Source organism: Canis aureus, chromosome 32, assembly GCF_053574225.1.
Source record: "Canis aureus isolate CA01 chromosome 32, VMU_Caureus_v.1.0, whole genome shotgun sequence".
Taxonomy (NCBI): domain Eukaryota; kingdom Metazoa; phylum Chordata; class Mammalia; order Carnivora; family Canidae; genus Canis; species Canis aureus.
In genome coordinates, this window is record NC_135642.1 from 6,396,193 (window position 1) to 6,420,528 (window position 24,336).

At 45.5% G+C, this 24,336-nt stretch overlaps 2 protein-coding genes and 1 long non-coding RNA gene across 4 annotated transcripts in view; 1 reads left to right on the forward strand and 2 right to left on the reverse strand.

The window, feature by feature from the left end:
• The window catches only part of RYR3 (ryanodine receptor 3), a 513,451-nt gene extending 505,152 nt beyond the window's left edge, over positions 1-8,299 (reverse strand). Inside the window, exon 1 of the mRNA XM_077880434.1 lies at positions 8,153-8,299. Within this exon, the coding sequence (XP_077736560.1) occupies positions 8,153-8,203 (51 nt within the window). The 5' untranslated portion in view covers positions 8,204-8,299. The remainder of the gene's footprint in view (positions 1-8,152) is intronic.
• The window catches only part of LOC144302929 (uncharacterized), a 107,445-nt gene that overhangs the window by 7,404 nt on the left and 75,705 nt on the right, over positions 1-24,336 (reverse strand). Inside the window, exons 5-6 of one of the 2 annotated variants that reach the window (XM_077880454.1) lie at positions 18,390-18,598; positions 17,860-17,942 (exon numbers count right to left, since the gene is read on the reverse strand). The gene's annotated coding sequence lies outside the window, so the exon portion shown is untranslated. Of the gene's footprint in view, positions 1-17,859; positions 17,943-18,373; positions 18,599-24,336 lie in introns of those variants that run through there. The other variant, XM_077880452.1, reaches the window with a different exon arrangement.
• On the forward strand, positions 13,444-19,499 carry LOC144302934 (uncharacterized). Its single transcript, XR_013369922.1, has 3 exons — positions 13,444-13,672; positions 15,260-15,388; positions 18,417-19,499. It is a non-coding gene; the product is annotated as an uncharacterized LOC144302934 (long non-coding RNA).

The following is a 24,336-nucleotide window of genomic DNA, read 5'->3' on the forward strand; positions in this document are numbered from 1 at the left end:
GCCTCCATGTATACAAACCTAATTCTCCTGGAGGACACCTGGAGTCCCTTCACTACTATTTTCAAAGCATCCCTGAGATATCGTCATTATTACTACGTTTCTATAAATGCAGGAATTAAAGCCCAGGGAAGGGCAGACAATCCTAAAGATACCTGGTGATAGAAATCCCACCAAATAGAGCAAGTGCTTTAGCTCTGAGTTTACCTACTTGGCTCGTATGTTCTCTGTTACGTTTTTTCATCTCAAAATCCTGTTTGGAAAGAAATGAGATCTGTTCAAGACATCACTATGGTTCACTCTTGGACTCCCCTTTTCTGGCCAGTCTAGATAGAAGAGGGGTTGACTTGGGGGTAGATCACTGCTATAGTTCAGAACAACAGCTATGTGTCCTGATGACCGACGATGATGATCATGGACAGATGGAAGGGCTCATGAGGGGCCCACACTGATCCAGGAGTGGCTGCCCTGTTTTGACTTGACCTTTTGGATTCAGCGTTTGGTTTAACGTAGAGTTGTGGCCCCCTGGATCTCTTGTAGCTCTAGGATGATTTACAGTCTGGATCTGGTCCATGGCATAGAGCGCAGCCAGTCCCAATCAATACCTCTTACAGCGTGGACATTTATGTGCCACTGATGGAGAACTTTCCATTTCTTCCTGTAGTCCCACTGACTTGCTCTCTCTGCTCAGGCCCATTAGAGAACTCAACTGTGAAATTATCAGAGAGTAAATGCGAGGCCCCACCACTGGTCTGCTGAGAAGCATGTACCTTCCAGTAAGAGCCTCTCCTATTTGCTCTGGTGAGAGACAGGCAGCTCTCCCTGGCATTCTCTCCCCACCCTGCCCTTTTTTTGTTTGTTTCAGTAGAAATTGCTCTATGCTGGTATCAGGAATGCTGGGGCATTTGCTTGTGATAATGATGAGCAACCTATCAATAAACATGATAACCAATAATGGACTTTTGTCACTTGAACACTTTTCTACGTCAGGAAGGCAGCACCTTAGCTCTTACTTTGACACAGAGTTACCCTGCCCTAAGTTATAAAAATCTGAGACTTTCTTATTCTAACTGTTGCTCCTGATTCTGAACCATGTAAAACAGAGTATGTATCAGCACTAGTCCTGGCTGCAAACAGTACTCCTTCCAATGCTTGAAATGAGGTTGGCCACTTTCTCCCACATAGTTCAAGGCTTCCTCTCCTCTAATCAAAGGTCTTAAGTAGACCGAGATGAGAGAACTCAACTTCTGTGCCCTGATGCTCCCCCTGCTGCTCAGGGTTTCCCAAGATCCTGGGCATGATCACTCAGGCTTGGCGCTCCCCACAATGTTCCCAAATGCTCTCATCCTTCACCAGTCCAATTCCTATTCCTTCAGGAACCGGCTCTGCTCAGCCGAAGATCATCATTAATGGGTACCCGCTGAGCTAACAATGTTGCATTTCCGCATTTTGATAGAGGGAAGTTCTTAAGTCTATGCCTTATTTCAAAGGCAGAATAAGAAAAATGGCTTTCTGTACACCCACAACCAACCCAGATTTTCGAGTGAAAATTTACACTTGGTTCAAAGCTGTGCCACCTCGCTCTTCACACTGGTTGGCTCCTGTAGCATAAAACCACACACAAACTGAACTCAGTGGAAAAGCTGTTGATGGCCTGCGAGATTCTGCACAGGCAGCAGCAGTTCTGTATCCTGTCCTGCCTCTTTTGCACTCCTGAAGTAAAGCAGCAGCAAGCAGCTGTCACCCCAGAGGGGATGGTTCATGTGGAGTGAAATTTCTGAAGCTCTCTGTAGTCTGATTTTAAGATAAAATGTTTGCTTTCCTTCTTCTTGGGTGTCAAATCCAGTAAAGGAGGTCTCAGCCTCCTCAAGTAGGCAAGCCTGTGTGGGGCAGGGGGAGACCAATAAGGGCATTCACTGCCCAAATGAGGTAGAGGGGAAAGGAAGAAACGGGGAGGGCTTGTGTCTCACCACCTCCTTCCCACAGGGCTGTGTCCCACCTAAAGGGACAACAGCCCGCTGTGCTCCCGTAGGTCAGCAACGTGCTCTGGGCTAGATGGGGCAAGAAGCATGGGTGAGGAGAGAGACAGCACAGCTTTTATTCTTGAATACTGCATCATCAGGCTCAGAGCCCATCTGAACTTTGTTTTCTAACAATCAGGAATCAGAAAGGACAGAAGGAGGGTGAAAAATAATCCTGGCACCTCCCAAGGCTCCTCCCAGTAGCAGGATCAGGACCAGGGTGCTGGCACTTCTTCCTCCCTCTCTCTGACCTGAAAGAGGTGCTATGACGGCAAAACACACCAAAGCAAAGGAAACTGCGGTAGCTGGAAATGTCTTTGTCCCGAAAATACCCCAGTGGCTTCTGAACAAGAGGATGGCTGTGGGGACACCAGCCCGAAGCCCAGAAGACCCGACGCAGCCTCTGGGGAGAAGCGGTGCTTGCAGCCTCAGCATTGGCTGCCTTCCCACCACAAAAGCATCTGCTTCATCCAGGTGCGACTCAAAGGAACTCTGCAAAAGCCCTGAGTCTCCAGACAGATGCAGACCGAGGTAGCAAAATCCCTGGGAGGAAAAGCAGAGCTGGCTTTATTGCAAAGCTGGTCCCAATGCCCTGGAGGAAAAGGAAGAATGGGCTCCTAGAGGCAGTGGGAGGGAAGAAACAGGGGGGTAGCTGGAAAAGCAAGAGACATGGGATTCAGGAAGTAAAGGGGGTCCTATGGGATATAGTAGCCCTGCTAATCTTCTGAGGAGATGAAAAGTCTCTATTCTATTTGGTGGCTGCAATCCTGGGGTCCCGCCTGGCCCTTTGAAGGCTCCTACACCCAGCAACTTGCCTTCTCAGTCAAGTTTTTTAGTCGAGTAACTTGAGATGAGTTGGTGTTCGCTTTAGTCAAGTAATTTCCCAACACTGGGACTGGACCGACACCAGAGACAGTGTAAGAACCTTGGGCAGGGAGCAACAAGAGCTGGATCACTAGTAGGCAGACATCCCACACAAGGGAAACAGTGATACTACCCTACCAAACACACCCTTGTCTCCCACTCGGGGTACTGCTGGAGTTACTGCTGTCTTTCATTACACTTCTGTGGAGCCATGAAAGCAGATTCCACCCTCATACAGTGGGGGAAATGAAACCTCAATTTTCTTAAGTGACTCATTCAAGGTCACAGTGAGCCAGGGCTGAAATGAAGAATTCCTGCGTCTGAGTTGAATTTTTAAATTTTTTTTTTTATTACATTTCACTCCTACTGGATAAATCTTGTATCAAGGGTAGCTTAAAGACCAAGCTAATATAGAAGGGTTTATATGGATGAGGGATCGTGGAAAATGAGCTTACATACTGGTTTCACGGGACCTTCCCAGCCTATACCTGACATTGGTAAGAATCATTCAAAAGGATTTCAAGCCAATTAGAAAATGATGGAGTCAGTGGCTTCTACACTGGAAATTCTTTATATAGTAAAGGAAAACCCACATTATGAAATAAAAAAATCCTTCCCAGGAAGGAGCAAAACAAAGGATCACCAAGCAAGCAGAAGAGGCAAATAAACACAGAGAGACATAATAAGATCTATTGTAATACAAATCCTTTGAAAGTAACTACCGGAGTCTTTTGCTTTCCAGATAAACTCCTCCCACCCTTTTTCAATATTCTTCTCCTCACATCAATCCTAAGGAGCCTGGGATATAGATCTGTTTTCCCTTTAAATCAATACGGGGAAAGGCATGAAGAATTGTTTAAAACTGTATCTCATGGAAGGGTCCTCATCCTGCTTAATGGTCAAATCAGCTGAAGACAAAATATGCACAGACCTCAGACGTACACCTTCTCCACCTGCACACCTGTTCTTGATCTCACTCCCCTTACACGGGGCCACAGCGTGTTCCAAGTATTCTAAGTTCCAGTCACTATCGCCTTGTGATCCTGGAGCTCAGTAGCCTCAACTCCCTCAGGACACCCCCCCTCCGCGGCAGTCAGGGCCTCAAGAGCCCGGGGCAGCCCCTCACGCAGATGCGGCCCCTCTGACCCAAGTTCATTTCTTTGGGAGAAGCACTTGGCTTCCTTTACACAGCCCCCCACAGAATTTCCCCAGGAAGGAGGGCTGCTGAGTGTCCAGCTCTTCTGTGACAGTTCCTTACTGAGATCAGTACTCCAGAGCCAAGGGAAAGGACACTGACAAGTTGGCAAGTGATGCCAGCCCATCGTGCTGGCACATTCTGACTTCCATCATTTTAAACATCGACCCTAGTTCAGCAGGAGAGCACAGCTCAGCACCGACAGGGGCCTGGGTATCCGGGTCTGCATTCTCGCACCCCCTCCCAGGACTGCCCCTGTCCTCCTGAGATGCTCTGCTTGAAGGCCTAAATCACTCAGTCTACCTCCTTTCTGGAGAAAAGGCGACGCAAAGCAAGCCAGTGGCTTCCTGCGGCTGTTAGTATGTGAATGGAGTCTGTTGAGGGGAGAAGCCGGCGGGGATCTATAAACCACCAAGTGCAGGTTCACTGTCCTCTCACCCTGGGACAACGTGCTCTGGAGGCGTGTGGGCTCACAGGAGGGCCACAGCACAACTTCAGGGATCTGTCCTGGTCACCCTGTAGGGAGGAACCGGGACCAGGGGAGCAGTCCTGATCCTAAGCCCAAGCACCTCCTCTTGTCCCTCCAGAGTGCCAAATTTAGACTGAGGACAACTTTCCACATGGATGGCTGGATTAGGCATCTGTGAGCAATCTTTAATTAAAACTAATAGAAACGAACCTCTACCTCACTTTGAGTTGTCACAGTTAACTTTATGGTGGAGAGGGGGCTAGCAAGGATAAGGCTGTGGTATTTTTTTTGTCAAATGATAAGCTGAGGTTTGGAGGTCTTTCTTCCTTCCTTTCCTTTTTCAATGGACCCCCTAGCTCCGGAGAAAGAAGTCCGGGGTGGGGAAGCGGAGAAGACAGCTACTCCCCTGCCCTCTCAGAGCCTAACGGGTGCCAGCTGCTCCGACCGCCTGGCAATGGGGTCACTATCACTCCTGTCACTGTAACTTCTTGCTTCCAGATGAGTGGCTGGCAGGTGTATCTGCTTCTGAGCAGCTTCAGAGCCACGTCAGTGTCACTGATGACGTCAGCAAGATCACTCGGAAGGCAGGATGATGCCACTGCCAGCAGCAGTGGGAGGGAAGATTTTCCTGCTTAAAGAAAATTCTTAGGCTCTCTGGCTGACTCTCTCTCTCTCTCATTGACTTAAATGACTGCCAGTGATTGGAGAAGGCCAGAGAGGATATGTAGTCTTACACAGCCATTTGAAGGTCTGGGGTACAAGGGCATTTGGTCGACACGATGCACCTGCACTTCCGAACCCCTTGGGTGGGGACGGCCCCCACTGAGGAGAGAATGGGCTTCAAACATATGGGAGGACGCACCCAACATGACCCACCTCCCGGCAAGTGTCTGAAGCCCAGGGACACACACCTATTGTGATTACTGCAGCAAGCCTGGCCCATTTTGTGTCACAGATAGTTCCAGCTCCTTTTATTTTTGTTACTATCATAATAAACAGGATACTGTAACCACCAACAACTTGACAAGGATCCTCAATGCAATGTTATTCTTTGGTCAGTTTTTTTTTGTTTTTTTTTTTAAGTAGGTTTAAAAGCCTCTATTGTCTAGAATGGCAATCTGTTAAAGTTCTCAGTTGCAAAGATAAAGTTCTTTTCCATCATCAAATATCAACCACCTTCCAGTCCAGGACAAATGTGAAGGCGAGGAGGCATTATATGACTGACATGTGGCCAAAATGCTTTAAAAGATATTGTTCTGGGAGAAGCAAGAGGCCCTAACGTGTGTGTGTGTGGGGGGGGGGGGGGGGGGGGAGTTCAAAGTGCAAAAGCTTCTCAAATCCAGGCATTTTCAAAGGTGAGAAAACCCCACTCTGAGCACAGCCCTGTGATTCCTAACTTCCCCTAAAAGCAGCAAGATAAAGTCAAAATTCTGTGCAAATCAAAATTTATGGTGACTGGGTTTGCAGAAATAATTGTGCCTAATTCCTGGATATCGAGAGATAGTGTCATGGGTCAGAAAGCAGCAGTGCCCATGACAGTGTATCCCGAGGACCACAGCCTGTGGCAAAGTGCTCCACACTGGGCCACCATGGGCATTTAAGTCAACATTACGTAATGACAATCATCAGCAACTTGCTGGGCAACTACAGCCAAGTGACTTGATTTCCTGTGCCTCCGTTTCACCACCTATTGTCTCCCCAATAAAACCACAGATGAAGATGTTTGCCAAGTTACTAAAGAACCCGCCTAGAAAACATTCCAGGTGATTACTAGGAGCAATAATAATTGCCCCCAAGTCCCTGGAAGCCATAGCTGATATGCAGTACCTCTGCAACAGAGGTTCCTAGCCTGGGTCCTTGAACCCTGCAGGGGGCCATGGATGGGCTTTTAAGGAAAGCCCAACTACTCTAATCTCTGGGACGGGACACCCATAACATAAAGCATTTCAGAACCACTGCTGTACATTAAGCCTTGGTTACAAGGATACCAAAAACACTTACACTGCCTGATGGAAGAGGAAGAGCCAGGGAAGGTGACCACAGAAGCCAAGAGAAACACAAGGGGTGGTGGCTCTCAAGAAAACCACCAGGCTTTCACCTCAACCCTCTGAATCGTCTAGTTCACACCCACCCAACCTCTCAGAATTGACTGATTTCTTCAGTCGGTGATGCTTGGAAGATCATTACTTATAAGCAAAAGGGACAACTGATTGAGAAGGGCACAAGGCAGAGAGCACCTGAGGTGCCACCCTTCCAATGGCAAGGACACCTGTTGGAAGGAAAGCTTAGGGATTCCACAGGGCTTTGGGAGAATGGGCAGCTTTACGACCTGAGGGCATGAGGAGTGGCAGGTGTGAAGCTGGACCGCTGAGTGCAGGGTGAGAAATGAGGAGGGTGTCTGGGTCCAGGGTGAAGGCACGGATAATTGTGGAATATCAGAGGAGTATATCAGAAGGGCACTGGGATCCTCCGTACCTCCTAAATGAGACCCAAGCCCCAGCCCTGACAGCGGAACCACGTCTGGAAGAGAAAGTCAAGAGTCTGGGAGAAGGGGAGGGGACGGGGCACAGCGGGTACCTAAAGCGAAGGAGAGAGGGCCAGAATCTCATTATAATTCCGGGGCGCTAGGCCGCGCATATAAAATGATCTAACACTTACGGAGCAATTTACAGTTTACAAAACATCGTGACACCCACTATCTCATTTAATCCTTATCACCCTGAAACGTCGGTTAGAGTTTCTCCATTTCACAGAGAGGAAACTGAGGCTAGGAAGGGCGGATCAGGCGACTGCTCAAGGTCACCTGGCTGAAACTGGAGCTGGGACGCCCCCGGGTGTCCCCCACGCCTCCAGGACGCCTTCCCAGGAACTGCTGGGGGGCAAAGTTGATGTGGCTCCGCACATCCCCGCCCCCGCCCCCGCCCCCGCCACTTCCCCTGGAGTCTGGGGCGGAGTAGCGCCCTCCGGTGCAAGGAAGGGGACCTGAGTGACGCGGAGCCGCCGACCGGGGTTTCCCCGTCCTGCGGGCTCGGGGCAGGCACTCGGGGCCCCGCTCCCGCTCCCGCTCCCGCTCCCGCGGCGGCCGGCGGCTCGGGGCTCGGGGCTCGGGGCTCGGAGCCCGGGGCTCGGCGCGGGGGGCGCGGGGGGCGCAGGGGGCGCGGGGGGCGCGGGGGGCGCGGGCGGACCGTCTCCCGCGCCATCCCGGGCCGGGCCGGGGTCGAGCGCCAGCGCCCGCTTCTCGCCCTGGGCTCCGCTCCCGCGCCCGGCCGGCGGGTCCCTTCCGGAGGGCCCTGGGCAGGGGCCACCTCGGAGGCGGCGGGGCGCGGCGGGGCGCCGGGGTGGGAGCGCGCGACTCCGCGGCGGGAGCCTCCACCTGTGATCCTGCGGGTCCGGGCCACCGCGAGCCAGCCCTGGCTGCAAGTTTGGGCGCCGCAGGCTTCTGACCGAGTAGCAAGTTGCCTGGGGGCCTGGCTGGGGGCGGCGCTGGGGGGAAGGGCCAGGCACGAGGAGGTGCCCCTTCCCACGCAGCCCCGCCGCCCCGCGCCCCGCTCGGCGCTGCGCCCCCCGCCCGCCGCCCGCCGCCCCTCCCGCGCCGCGGAGACTCACAGTCCGCAGGAACTGGATCTCGTCCTCGCCTCCTTCTGCCCCTTCGGCCATGGCTTCCGAGGCGTCGGCGGGGCCCCGCGCCCCGCGCCCCCGGCCGCCGCTGCGCGCTCCCGCCGCCGCCTCCCGGCTCCTCCGGCTCCTCCGGCTCCTCCGGCTCCTCCGGCTCCTCCGGCTCCCGGCTCAGCCTCAGCAGCGCCGAGCCGCCCCCGGCCGCCCGCCCGCCCGCGAGCTGGGCCGCCCTCCCCCGCACTGCAGAGCGCCGGCGCCAGCCACGCCGCCCGCCCACCCGCTCGCCTCGCGCCCCGGCTAGTGCGCGGCGGCCCGGGCCCGGCGACAGCGCAGCGCCAGGCGCCGAGCGGGCGGGGGCGGGGGCGGGGGCGGCGCAGCCGGGAGGGTGCAGTGGGGCCTCCCCCGCGCCTCCAGCCCCGCGCCTCTGCGGCGGCGACCGGGCGCCCCCACCCTGCTCCGACTCCCCAGCAAAGGCCAGGTGCCGAGCCCCCTCGGGGCCGCCGCGTGGTGGTTTCGGGGCAGTGCTGGGCGCGCCCCGGGGCCTTGCGGGGACCCACCCCGAGGGAGCCGGAGAGGGCGAGCCTGTGCTCTAAAGCGACGGACGGACGGAGAATCGGTGCAGTGAAGGTGGGCGGTGACTGTCCGTTCATAACAAAGTTCGCAACTCCCTGGAGAGCCCTTTCCTCACCTTAAAAGAGCCCCTTCCCCTCTTCAGATCTAATCAGTGCATTTACTAACCCCCTCCATAGTCCACTGTTGCCCGACGGAGTACGCAAGCCCCTTCTGGGGCTCCCCGTGCCATTCGACACGCAGAGGCCAGGTGGCATCAGGACGCTTCGTTTCTGCCGACCCATCATCGAAACTTTAGGGTGCGGCCCGCGGACTCCGAAAGGAGGGATAGAGAAGTAGATACAGTGGGACCCCTTCCAGGTCCTTGGGCTGCTGACACCCCACCCAGCCTCGGGTGGTTTTCCAGGGTTCAGAGCTGTAGGATTGGTCCCTGCTAAAGCTGAGGGTACAGGGTGCCACCTTCTGTCTGCTGGCCAGGAAGCTCCAGGGCAAGAGAAGGATTCAAAGAACTTCAAAGAACGGGGCACTAGAAAGAGATGTAGACCCATGATGAAGAGGAATCCAGAAGACGTATGGGTGACAATTCTGAGCTGAAGGTAACAGAGGACACCTGAGACCCTAACCAATTTTATAGCTGCTGTGTGGATGGGCTCTCTCTTGGCTCTGCCTTAAAGACCAGACCTTTCTTGAGTTCTAGTCCCACATTTTCTACCAGACGTCAGAAATGTTAAGAAAAATAATGTTTTTCTTATATTGTACCCAAACTGCTTTCTCTAGAGCTGCACCTTGGCCCTAGTGCCTCCTCTGAACCTCATCTGCACACTGTGGACTTTGTATATCAGACGGCACCCACCACACTCACGTGACCACCACACATGCTTCCTTTCTTCTGGTTAAAGATCCTCTTGCCCTCACCATTACCTGTTGCATAGTTTTCAGAGCCTATATCACTAAAGGTAACGGCTTTGTTATTAGCATTCCAGTTTGTCTTATTCCTCCTAAATTGCAGTGCAGTCCTCCCTGGTTTTGGACAGTCCTGTGTATGCTGCCTAAGAATGGATTGGCTTTGAAGCAGTGGTACCTATTAGTTTTACATTTAACTAGAATTTCTAGGATTGTTTTTTTTTTTTTTCTTCTCTCCAACGTGAACCACTAAAGTCAAGTCTTTGCCATTTTTGTCATGTCTAAGTACTTAAGGACCACCTTTTAAAAATATAAGATATTTTTGGATCTATATTATGCCATCCAAAGTGTTAGTTATCACTAAACTATGATGTGGCATACCTTTGGCATACCCCTGGGCCCCTTCTTGGGTTAATTTTATACTTTTGTTTATGATTATTTAATAGGTAAAGAACCTTCCTAAGTATAGTCTTTTGCAGCCCAAATTTCTTGTTCTTGAAGAGACTACAAAAGACTTTTTCACATACTTTCCTGAAATCAAAGTCCACGAAGTAGGATACTATTTGTTTTATCAGTCAAATAACTCCACCATGAAAAGGAGGTGGAAAAGGAGCATATAACACCATTATACTTGGATCTACTTGAGTTCCTGGTGATTCTTGCATCTCTTTAGTGTGCTCAAACGTGGGCTTTTTAATTACCCAGTCTAGGCTTTATTCTGCAGCTCAGCCTATAGTTATGGTTTCACCTTAAAGTAGGGAGAAATGTAGACATTCACTTCTATGTGAAATCCTCCTTCATTCTCTAAAATGTCCCCAAAATTCATCAATAATGATGCTGTATTTAGGTGCTCAAATTATTTCACCACTTTAGAGTTCAATTCGTCCAGGTCAACAGATAGAAGATGGACTATGTCAGCCAAAGTCCTTGACCTCAGGGATAGCTGAAAAAGTGGGAAGAAAGGAAAGTAGGACAAGTAGGTAGGAAGGTAGGTAGGTAGGTAGGTAGGTAGGTAGATTTTAGACACTACGCTTTGACGTTTGTTTTGTTATTAGTTCTCCCAACAAATCTAGGACAGAATAAACTAAGATCAAATTACTTGCCTAAATTTATACATCTGGTTAGTGGGAGAGCTATTAACCCAAACTGGATTGCCTGACTCCAAGACTAATGCATTTCAGTACTTTTTACACTACATTACCTTGCTTCTAGGACAGCAGGTCCGATTCATATGCCCCTCTCCACCACCCTATCTACGTCCTCCACATATCGGGTTTGCTCCTCCATGTCCTGCATTTTAAATTAAGTCTCTCCCTAAACCCAGTATTCTTTGTAGACGGCCAAGGACTTGGACCTAGGTTTTAGAGGGTATAGCAGCTACTATAGTCTAATAGGAAAAACAAAACAAGCCTCCCAGGTTTCAAATCCTTTCTCTGATAGAGAAAGCCATCAGCCATTAGTAGCCATCCACCATCACCTTCAGTGAGGTGCCCACAGAGCAATAACATACTTAGACGATGCTCGAGTTGTTCAAAGCCAGCCCTGCCGACCAGCAGCATTTAAATGTTGGGGTGCTATGCAGCAAATATCAACAATAGCTAGAAGCACATAATAACAACCGTATGCCTATGGGGCCAAACTAGAAGTTCTTCATTTTTATCTTTTCAGCATGTCCTTACCTTTTACATATATAATTTGTCAAAGGCTTAACAAAATCTGAAGGCTGATTATTGAAATAAAATTCTATCTCCACACACCCCCACCCCCACCCGGGCAGATTCTCAAATGGAGTATTTGGTCCTGAGGATTTTCTCACATAACAAGGCTTCTTATATGTCCTTTACCAGCAAGACTGTTACAGCTTAAAAATACTAATGTGACCATGGTCACCTAATTCAGCATGTCATTTGCTCTGCTTTCTCCCAGAGGCCAATCATCCATGTGGTGTTAATGAGGCCAGGGTTGTGGATTCAATTCCAGGAGGGCTAGTTAGCTTCACTCTGGTAACCCAAGACCCTGGCCCCTTCACTCTGGCCAAGAGCCTCAAATCTTGGTGGGTTTAGCCATACAGAATGCAGGCCCAAGCCTGGGGACTCACTGAGATCTACCACGCTTAGAGACCACAGATGTGGAGATAACCTTCGCCCATATTGTTGGAGACATATTAAACTGTACACAACATTGAATCTGTCTTCAGTATCCATTTTGGCCTTACCTCCTGAGGACAGCAGGCATCTATTTGCTGAAAATACATTTCTTCAGCTAATTGCTTTCATGGCTTTGGTCTGCATTGACTTGGGCTCCACTTAAGGGAAGTATAAAAAGCAAAAATGGAATGACTGTCCAGGTGAGGGAGGTGATCCCACTAGCTGCCATCTTTTTTTTTTTTTTTTTTACGCATTACCATATCCAGAAGTACTATCCATATAGCGACTGAAGATTCATTTATTTTTCCATGAGCAAAGGTAAAAACCCACCTTTCTGTACCTTTCCTTCAAGTGTTTACATTGTAAAACTGTTACTGGCGATAGAGTGAAAAGGTATTGTCACCAGTTAAGCTCATGAACAGAAATAATTCCTAAAAGGACATCTGCTTTTGATTTGGTGCTAATAGGAAGGATGGCATACCCACTTACAGAAGTCTTTTTTTTTTAATGTGAAGAAATGATTAGTCATTAGTTCCCAAGATCTTTGCAATAAACTACTAAATTGATGTATTTCTCTGATCCAGAGAAATGGAAGCCACACCAAAAAAGCCTTGGCTCAAAATCCTTTCTTCATTAGGGAGGGCACGGGTGCAGGAAAACGTTTTTTCTTTTCCTGAAGTTATCTGTTTGAGCTTTTATAAAAGTCACAGACATTTCATCTGCTTAACACAGCAAGGATCCACAGTTATGGACGCTTCCTGCAGCCAGACACACAGAAATGTCCCTTTCTTCCCCTGGCACCTAAAGATTGGAAGATTACATAATAAGGTCAAAGTGAATAAGCCATGCTGGTGAAAGCATCCTGAAACAAAACCGCCCAAAGAGGGGGCAGCTTCTGAGTTGTCGTGGAGTTGGAGGCAAGGTGGGCACACCTGCAGAAGCTTGGGAGGCAGATCCTCTCCTGGAATAGTTCATTTCCATTTACCTCCAGGTCAACTCTGTTTAACGTTACTTCAGCTAGTCCTCTGGCCATTGTATCGCATAGACTTTGACATAAAATAAGCTGAGGATCTGGGTCCTGGATAAGACTCTACAATTTAGGGATTATATGCCCCTGAGCAAGTGATTTCAACTCTCAGAACCTATTTCATCTTCTGAAAAATGGGGGTGAAAATACCTACTTCGCCAAGTTATTTTAAGAATTGAATGATTTAGTGACTAGAAAATGCTTAGCAGAGTGTCTTGTAAAAGTGCTCAGCATAAAATCCTGAGGTAGCTCCTGAAGATGGGTCCCCTTCCCTCCCCCTCCAGGGTATTGGTCTCCAAAGCCTGCTCCTCAGGTCTGCCAACAATTCCTGCTTCTCTAAAAGTTCCTTGCTCGTTTGACTTTTCCTGAGGCCTTTCCTCCCCCACCCGTCAAAAAAGACACAGTGCCTCTCATTTTAGGAAACAATTTCCTGCCCCAATAAGCAAAACATTCTAGGCCTGTCTCATGCATTCATTGCAAGTTAATGGAACACCATTAACACCAATACCACTTTTTGGTGTTTGTTTCCCAGGGAGCTTTATTCTGAGCTGTATCATGTCTGCTTCTTTAATGAGAAATGTATTCTGTTGCTATGGTATATTGAAATTCATGCCTTCTTCTGGAAGGTAAATCGTTGTCGGTGCCTACCTGCCTCAGGTTTTCCCTAGGGCATTATGAAATTGAGATCTAGTGCTTTATGAAACTATACTTAATCAGATAAGTCTCACACTAAACTCAATGCCTTTGATTCTAATTTCTGCATTTTAATTTCTCCTGCAGTTCAGTGGCACAGATTTATTGAAGCTGCTGCCAGCAACAATTTGCTCTGACCCACTACCGTTTTAATAGTTGCTGCCGAAATAGGTGGGTGTACAGTGGGAAGGAAATGAATGGAGATTCATTTATTGAATCTTAATTAATGAATGGAGTGTCATTTACTTCAGGTGCCAGGGTGAGACCCACATTGCAGTAGGTAAAAATGTAGATGAATACTCTTTCTTCTGGTTCTAGAGTACGTTTCTATGACCAACCCTGGGTTCAGTTTATCTCTACAGGCTCTTTGGAGCAGATCTAATTTCCAGCATCTCTGAGCTGGTGAAATGTCCTTTAAAGTGATTCAAGGAATTAAAGCACAGCATCTTTCTCATGACATGACAAGGATGCACAATTTTCTGTTGGCATTCAGAGCTCCAGGGTCCTGGCACATGAGTTCTACTTTTGAAATACCTATGCATCATATCACAGTGGCTGACAAGTATGACTGGACGCTCCCAAACTCTATTAAGAGCAGTGCTGCTGGGTGATCTGTTACTTTCATCTGAGATCCAAATAAAAGTCAGATGTTTTAAATTCTACACACCACGTTCAATCTAGAATTTAAAGAGGACATAAGCATTCAAGTCCAGTGAGTCCTTGGACCAGTAAAACCTAGAGAAAATTTTCAGCAGTACCAGGAGGTTGCCAGTTTTTTACGTTGCTGTTTAAGCATGTTAAAAATCCAACTGCTAATGCCTATGACCATTGTTTTATTAAAGAAAGGCCATTTTAACATAACAGTAGAAAAGGAGAAGTCTTTTGGAGGTGGCGCATACAGAGGAAGAGGGGGAGAGAGTCTCCTGCAGACAGGCCACCCAAATGCAGAGCCCAATGACAAGGGGCTCAGGCTCACAACACTGAGATCGTGACATGAGCTGAAATCAAGGGTTGGACGCTTAACTGCTGAGCCACCCAGGAGCCCCTGAGAAGGACAAGTCTTAGAATTAAAAATAAACAAATTCAACTTTAAATAAGTCACTCCATCATTTCTCTCTCTCTCTGTCTTTCTCTCTCCCCTCCCTCCCTCCTTCCTTCACTGCAAAGGAAATGAAAACATCATCAGAGATCAGCACTGGTTTGGGAATTACCAATAAAGTGAACCTCCTCACTTTAAGATGAGGAAACTGAGGCTCTCTGAGGTGAACTAAATTAATGAAAGCTGGGACCAGAGCCCAGAACTCCTGGCTCCTCATCTAGTATTTATTTTCTTCGTAATGGAATTCAGGGTAATGGCCCAGAGGTACAGCAAGATCCTGGAGTGTCTTCTTAATCATCAAATACAATTATGCTGTCTTTTATAAAGTTGTGATGTTAAGTGCTATGGTCGAATTATTTACAACAATACATGTAAGGAGATTCTCTAGTGATAAACTGGAGAATTTACTTGTTCCCTGAGGGATTATCACTAGTCTTTAAAACCAATAACAACAAACAAACCCAGAAAGTTAAAATTGAGGTCACTCATAAAGATTCCTAACTAAACATTTATTATACATTTAAACAGTGTGTTGAGGACCTTCTCTACTAAGCCCACTTCTCCACACTGACTGGCTTCTTCTTCTTCCCAATGTCTGTCTGTTTGTCTGTCTCTCTCTCTCTTTCTGTTATGGGTACCACCATCCTGTTGTGCCCAAGATTACGTATCCCAGAAACCACCAAGGAGCCAACACCGATGCAAGCCGACACCGATGCAAGGTTTATTTACAAGCTCGAGCTTGGGTCCAAGTATACCTGACACAGCGGAGCAGAGACTTGGACCCCGAGGTGGGTTCCAGCTTAGTTTTATGGGCTGGTCTAGGGGACCTCCAGAAGGGGGGGAGGAATTTCTAAAGTTCTGTTTACATTCTGATATGGGGCTTTCAAGGGCATTAAGCTCTGTTCTCATTCTAATTATGGGGCTTTCTAGGGCATTAAGCTGTAAGCTGTTTTTTTCCTGTAACTGAAGTAAGGTAAAGTAAAGCTATTATTCAAGGAGCCTGGGATGGCTGTACTTGTGCTAACGCTGAACTTAAGGTGGAATGGCCTTAATTTTCTCAGCTTCCACACATCCATGGAGGAACAATCCCTAGAACCAGACACTGGCAAGGGAACTAGCAGAAACAATGAGTGCCACTCTATCAAAACATGAGGACACACACTTTTCCCTCCAAACTGAGTTTGGCACGTAAGCAACAAGTAATATCTCCACTATTCACCTCTAAGCTATCCACACTTAGAACATTTAAAAGCAAAGGCAGGATTCAGGAGTCAATGAGAGAAAATGAGCTTTGCCAAGGAAGGCAACTGTGATTCTTATCCAATGGCAACATATCTACTTGGATCAATAAATTTCAGTTTCTTCATCAGGGAAATCTATGCTTCCAGTCCTGCCCCCAACACATATTAACTTTGTAAGCTCAGTTAATACAATTAACCTTTCTTTGCCTCAATTTCCTTATATGAAAGATGAAAACAAAATGAAAAAAAGTTAATTGGGAGCAGGAGAATTGAAATAGTCAATATCTGTAAAGCTTTTAGAATAATGATTGGTAATGAACAGAAGCTGAGTTACTACTGTCTGGTTTCCCCAAAAGCAGACCCTAAAACAAGGATTTGGAAGATGATCCCAGAAAATAATTGTAATGCTGAAGTGACACAGGGAAGGGGAAGCAAGTCAGCAAGGGTTAAGTCATCAAGCCAGTCACTGTGAGAATGTGGAGCCTAATCTCATCAGGGAACTCTGGGAGTCCGTGAGGAACACCCACCTCGGAGTCACCCCCCAGAAGGCTAAGGAAGCTGGGGTATTCACAGGAATTTACATACTATCTCTAGTCAGTCAGTGGTTGAAAACTGTCAGGCATGTGACTCCTCTGGTTATTTCCACTTGCTCCAGCTGCCAGAGAAAGCCCTCAGGCAGTTGGAAACTGGGCTGGCAAGTACCCTACAATGGTAGGGCCCAAGGAGTTTGGGAGGACTGTCTATGCTCAGTAAATATTCTATCATCATCATCATCACTGAAGTCCAAAGGCAAAACCTATGAAAGCCCAGGGCTCTTCTGGCTAAAGCTGATGGGAGGGAGAGGGGTTTTGGGGCCCAGGATTTGGCACTGGGAGCCCAATTTTCCTCATCCCAGGTGATGTACCTAAATCAACTCTATGGAATCTCAGAGATCCACAGAGTAGTTTGTGGGTCACCGCTCATGGCCTACTTACTACTGGGAATGATTGAAAGAAGGTAAAACTCCCCTTCTATCCTCGAGGAACTGCAACTTTGTTTTAGAGACAAACTATAAGCATAGTACAGTAAGGTAAGCTGTACAGTTAGGACTTACCAAGTGTCCAGTGAATTGGGGCAGAATTATCTGGAGAGGTGAGATTGCAATTGGCTGGAGCAATCAGAATAGGCTCCAATGATTGGATTAATTAGGATTAAACTAAGCCTATAGGATCCTATAGGATGATTAGTTTTCAATGAGAAGAACACAGTGATGGTAAAATTTCCAGGAGGTAGCAATACATTGATTGAATCCAAGAGTTCCCCTGCTCTAGATCCTGGCTGTCAATATTGAAGGCCTGGGAACTGGGATCACTGCTTAACACAATCCCTCAATTATCTTGCAATTGCAAAGTGCTTTTTGCTAGTGGTGAGGCCCTTGTCCCCAAACCACCACTCCCAGGCAGGTACAGCTTTCCTTTTTTTTTTTATTTTTATTTTATTTATTTATTTATTTTTTTTTTACAGCTTTCAATCTCTATCTCAACTACACCACTGACCTTCCGTTTTATTTATTTATTTATTTTTACCTTCCATTTTAAACATTGTCTCCAATACCATAATAATAGTGATTAACAACTCTGTGAGGTAGGCATTTAGGTTGCCATTTTATAGAGGAGGAGATTGAGAGGTAAGGGTTAAGGAATCTCCCTAAAGTCCCACCACTAAACTTGGGTGGCACCTCAGTGTATCTGATTTCAAAAGCCAGACCAAATCACTATGCTTTGATGCCTACAGTTCAAGCAAGCAAAGAAAAAGATCTCTTAATTACTTTAAATTTGGGATCATCAAATTAGATCTTGCAGATTGATCCAAAGCCCTTATAGTTATAGGATGTTTAGTCTCCCTTAGCATCAACACAGCTATGGGGACTCCTTCTAAGGCTACATCTATCCCAGCAGCTGCTACGAGCTTATGGGAAACAAACTGAGATGGGACGAAAGGAAAGAGATTGAAATTCATTTGAGAGTCAGCTTTCTTACCTTGGTCAACAGATGGTACATTTGTGGCATTCTTGGATCTCTAGAGTGGAAGAATTCCTTGAGATCTGAGTTCAACCCTGCTTCTGCAAAATTGCAAGGCTTGTTCAGTACTTATCATTCCATCTGTTACCTTTTGGCAGTTGCTGCTGTTGTTTTTTAATCAAAACTACTCGGGGATCCCTGGGTGGCTCAGTGGTTTGGCGCCTGCCTTTGGCCCAGGGCGCTATCCTGGAGTCCCGGGATCGAGTCCCCTGTCGGGCTCCCGGCATGGAGCCTATTTCTCCCTCCTCCTGTGTCTCTGCCTCTCTCTCTCTCTCTCACTATGTCTATCATAAAATAAATAAATGAATCTTTAAAAAAAAAAAAACTACTCATTACTTGAAGCTTCCCTTCACTATACCAGATGTGTTAAAGATTCACTCACTCACTCATTTGTTCATTCATTCCCAACAAGACAGCTTAGAAAGGCAGAGAAGGTAAAATGTTATCTTTCATTTACATATCAAAAACGGGAGATGATCAATACTGACCTTTAATTTTGGTCTTTCCTTTTGCAGACTCCCCGCTCCTCCCATCCCCACAGTGTCTCTAGAGCAAAAGGTTCTTCAAGATTCTGGAGTAGATCACAGCAGATACAGCCTTTGCTCAGGATTCTTTGTAAGTGATGGCTCACCAATCCCTGAAGCCACAGGTGTTTTCCATTTTTCAGCAGTGACTCCATGACCAGGTGCTGAAGATCCTTAGGTAAAATCACATCATGATGAAAGGAATCAAGTATGAGAAGAAGGTTGTGGAAGATATTTCCCTAATACTTCAGAAATCTTTTAGGATATTCTGGGCTCAGCGAGGCACTAGGCTCTCTGGGACCACCTGTGTCTGTGGACATGCCACTCCAAATTTATTTTATTTAATTAATTTATTTTTTTAAAGATTTTATTTATTTATTCACGAGACACACACACACACACAGAGGGGGAGGGGGCAGAGATACAGACAGAGGGAGAAGCAGGCTCCATGCAGGGAGCCCGGATGTGGGACTTGATCCTGGCTCTCCAGGATAATGCCCTGGGCAGGTACTAATGCCCTGGGCGGGTACTAAACCGCTGAGCCACCCAGGGATGCCCTGCCACTCCAAATTTAGAACTGCTTGAAGCCAGCAGGAGCTTGGGAAGTTAACGTTGAAAATTTAAGGCCAACTACCAAGGGACAGCAATTAGTCTTAATTGCCTGCTGGTGACACTGCGTGTTCCTCTAGAAGAATATACACAGTGATCCTTCTCTAAACTTTTTTTTTTTTTTTCAAAAAAAACAAAACAAAACAAAACTTTTTTTTTCTTCCCTAAACTTTTAATGATGATGATGATGATGACAGTAAGAGTAGCAATAGCAGCAGCAGGCTAACATTTCCTGTGCATTCACTGTGTGCTAGGCACTATTAGGTGCTCGTAAGATTAAATCATTTAGTCTTCGAGTAGTCCTCTGCAGATTATTGTCTATATTTTACAAATCAGTTAGCTGAGGCATAAAATTCAAGTTATTTGCCCAAGGTCACATAGTAAATATATGGTAGGATTTAAATTCAGGCAGTCTATATTAGTTATCTACTACTGTGTAACAAATTACCCCCAAAACTTAGTGACTTAAAAAAAAAAAAAAAAAAAAAAAAAAAACTTAGTGACTTAAAACAGTATTATCTCACAGTTCAGATTCAGATCAGGAATCTGAAGTTGGCTTAGCTGGGTCTTCTGACTTCCAGATCTCTCACAGGCTGCATTCAACATGTAAGCAAGGCTGCTCATACGAGGGAAGGATCTATTTCCAACATCTCTCACATGTTTATTGACAGGATTCAGTTCTTTGTGGGTTGTCAGACAGGCTTCAGCTCCTCTCTGACTATTGGACAGAAGCTGCTCCAGTTCCTTGCACATGAGCTTCTTCACAGGGAAGCTTACAACATGATAGCTTGCTTCATTAGAGCAAGTAAACATGAAGAGAGAAAGATATCAAAAATGCTGCCAAAATGGAAATCACTAATTGCAGAAGGGACAACCCATCACTACCATATTCTATTCTTTAGAAGTGATTCACTGAGCCAATCCACACTGAAGAGTGCATAATACAGAAGCTGTGAATGCAGAGGGCAGGATCCTTGGGGTCCATCTTAAAGGATGCCTCCCACACAGCCTGATACAGAGCCCAAGGCCTTGACCAAGAGAGAAGAAGGGTCACACATTTTTCCCCTGGTTAAATTCAGAAGGACCAGATCTATCTCAACGAAGAGTATAAGAACTCGGCCACAGTAACTTCTTGCAAGATACATCCACGAAGGCAAAAGAAACAAAAGCAAAAATGAACTATTGGGACTTCATCAAGATAAGAAGCTTTTGCACAGCAAAGGATACAGTCAACAAAACTCAAAGACAACCTACAGAATGGGAGAAGATATTTGCAAATGACATATCAGATAAAGGGCTAGTTTCCAAGATCTATAAAGAACTTCTTAAACTCAACACCAAAAAAACAAACAATCCAATCATGAAATGGGCAAAAGACATGAAGAGAAATCTCATAGAGGAAGACATAGACATGGCCAACAAGCACATGAGAAAATGCTCCGCATCACTTGCCATCAGGCAAATACAAATCAAAACCACAATGAAATCCCACCTCACACCAGTGAGAATGGGGACAATTAACAAGGCAGGAAACCACAAATGTTGGAGAGGATGTGGAGAAAGGGGAACCCTCTTGCACTGTTGGTGGGAATGTGAACTGGTGCAGCCACTCTGGAAAACTGTGTGGAGGTTCCTCAAAGAGTTAAAAATAGACCTGCCCTACGACCCAGCAATTGCACTGTTGGGGATTTACCCCAAAGATGCAGATGCAATGAAACGTCGGGACACCTGCACCCCGATGATTATAGCAGCAGTGTCCACAATAGCCAAACTGTGGAAGGAGCCTCGGTGTCCAACGAAAGATGAATGGATAAAGAAGATGTGGTTTAGGTATACAGTGGAATATTCCTCAGCCATTAGAAATGACAAATACCCACCATTTGCTTCAACGTAGATGGAACTGGAGGGTATTATGCTGAGTGAAGTAAGTCAGTCGGAGAAGGACAAACATATGTTCTCATTCATTTGGGGAATATAAATAATAGTGAAAGGGAATAGAAGGGAAGGGAGAAGAAATGTGTGGGAAATATCAGAAAGGGAGACAGAACATAAAGACTCCTAACTCTGGGAAACGAACTAGGGGTGGTGGAAGGGGAGGAGGGTGGGGGATGGGGGTGAATGGGTGACGGGCACTGAGGGGGGCACTTGACAGGATGAGCACTGAGTGTTATTCTGTATGTTGGCAAATTGAACACTAATAAAAAATAAATTTATTATTAAAAAAAGACAATTAAAAAAAAAAGAGTATAAGAGTGTAGGGCTGGGGTAAGTTCTAGCCCAGAGGCCAGCTCTAGCTAGGATGTAGAGTTAGTTGGTTTCAAGTGACTTGAGCATCTAGAGTTATATTTCCCTCCCTGGAAGACTCTCAGAGCTACACCATAATCTGTAAGTGTGAGAAAAATGAGAGTTGTGAATAATGATTATCTTTTTTAATTCCTACTTTAAATTTGTCGATGAGAGCAGTTTACCTCAGGAAGTCACTCTTCCCTCTTCCGCTCTTTTCTTGTCCTTTATCTTTCCCTCTATAATTTTGAATGTCTCTCTGTGACAATTTCTCCACTTTCACCCTCTTTGTAGACCCTCCACTCCCCTCTCACCTGACCAGCTTTCTCTTCCTATCTTCTTATTGCTCTGTACTTTTCTTTATCCTGGATCCTTCTTAGTCTCTAGGTTGTTTTTAAATTTAGGGTTATAAAAAGTTTTTAGGATGAAAGAAGTCCATCAAGCAAATTCACAATGAGGCAGTATGCTGGTCAGTTTATACGCCAACTTGGCTAGGTGACTGTGCTCAGTTATCTAATCAAACACTAATCCAGGTATTGTCATTGTGAAGGCATTTTGTACATGTGATTGAGATCTGCAATCAGTTAACTTTATATAAAGGAATTATCCTAGATAATCTGTGCAGGACTGATGCAATCCATTAAAACAGATTTCCTAGCAGAAGAAGAAATTTTGCCTGTGGACTACAGCATTAGCTTTTGTCTGAGAGTTCCCAGCTTTCCTGTCCTGACAGTGTGCCTTACAGATTTAGGACTTGCCTAGCCCTCACAACTGCATAAATCAATTTCTTTAAATAAATGCATATAAATATATGTGTGTGTATGTGTGTGTATAAATTTAGATCTAAATCTAGGTATGTAAAGAAACACAGAGCCTACTGATTCTGTTTCTTGGGTGGGATTCTGAATGACACAAGTAGGAATGTCTAATAGTTCTGATAGTGGTCTTTATAGCAGTTGGAAGAGGGAGGCATAAAAGAAGAATTGAATAACTCAAAGAAATGAATTTTCAGAGCTACTATTTTTTTCTAGATGAGAATTATGGATACTCCTCATGTTATGCCATACCACTTTGGCCTAAATTAGTCCTTGATGATTTCTTCTTCAGATTTTTTCAGCCACTCTTGTCTGTTCCATCAAAACTCACTTGTCGTGTTTTCCATTCTCTTAGAGAAGTATTTCCTAGAAAATTATTTTATTATTCTGTTTTATTTACATTTATGTTCCTAGCTCTGAGTCTCGCACATTTATGCCACTTAATATAGGTTTATTTAAAAGATAATGGACGAATTTAGATTTAAACAAGAGCGTCCAATATCTTTTTTTTTTGCTTTATTCATTTTTTAAAAATCTTATTTTAATTCCAGTATAGTTAATATACAGTGTTATATTAGTTTCAGGTGTACATTGAATGTCTTAACCCAGAGATAAGACTAATGAATGATCAGGTTCACAAAGGGTCAGTAAAAGGGAAATATTCTGGGAAAAGAGCACCTCTTGTTGATTAAATCCTACTATTTGGGTAGCAGCCTAATTGGCCACCCCAGTTACATTTCTGGGTAAATACTACATTTCTGTATCTTTACCAATATATGGTCTTAAACTAACCCTAAGCCATGCAAGCTGCCTATGCCCAAACTCTGCATAAAGATCACCAATCTCAAAGTGTGATCTGAGGACCCCCAGAGGTTCATAAAACACTTTCAGAGGGTCTGCTAGGTCCTCCTTTTCCAGCTACTAATCTGTGCAAGGTTGTATTTTCTTCATATCATTCAGTCAAAACAACATATCACAAAAGACTATAGATGACGAAGCAGATACAAGAATCATGTTCTCTTTTACTAAGTCATCCATTAAAGAGATTGGAAAAAATGTAGAATAGTGCCATTTTTCCCACTAATTTTGTGAGAAATGCAGTTATTTTTTTTTATAAAATACGTTACATGCAATGAGGGTATTCTTGTTATTTCAAAATAACAATAAATTTAATACATAACTATTCTAAAATTTTTGTTTTAATTTCTAATATGATAAATATCATTAGATATGATCTAATTTTTATTTTTTTAAGATTTTATTTATTTATTCATAAGAGACACACAGAGAAAGGCAGAGACACAGGCAGAGGCAGGAGCAGGCTCCTAGAGGGAACCCCGATGTGGGACTCAATACCAGGACTCCAGGATCACACCTTAAGCCAAAGGCAGGCACTCAGCCACTGAACCACCCAGGCATCCCTAATCTATATTTTTTTAAAAAAGCTCTTTGTGTCTTCAATAATTTTTATAAGTGTACAGAATCCTAAAACTAAAAACCTCGAGAAACTGCTGCTAAAGATCATTGATCATGTTTCTGCTGGACCAGGAAGCATGTGTCTCTAGGGGTGACTGGCTGGCCCCATGAGTTGGGAGCAATTTAGAGTAACATGGAATTTTGAGTCTGTCCCAGTTGCTAGTCACCAAATCCACATCAGAGGCCATGTTTCATATTTATTATCTTCTAAAAAGCCCAGCAGAAACGTGAGCACACAATTCACACTCTAAAATACAAGGACTAAACGGGAAAGGAGAAAAAAATAAGTGAGAAATATCAGAAAGGGAGACAGAACATAAAGACTCCTAACTCTGGGAAACGAACTAGGGGTGGTGGAAGGGGAGGAGGGCGGGGGGTGGGGGAGAATGGGTGACGGGCACTGGGGGGGGGGGGGGCACTTGACGGGATGAGCACTGGGTGTTATTCTGTATGTTGGTAAATTGAACACCAATAAAAAATTAATTTATTAAAAAAAAGCAAATGCTTTATTTACAATAAACTCTGAAAACATTTTGTCCTAAAAAAATAAATAAAATAAAATAAAATAAAATAAAATTAAATTAAATTAAATTAAATACAAGGACTGATTTTTATTAATCTTCAATTCAATTAATACAAAAAGTATTAATTTAGAATAAGGAGATCTCTGCCATACAGCTCAAGAAGCATAATGTCAATCTTAAGGGCTAAAATCCAAGCCAGTTTGG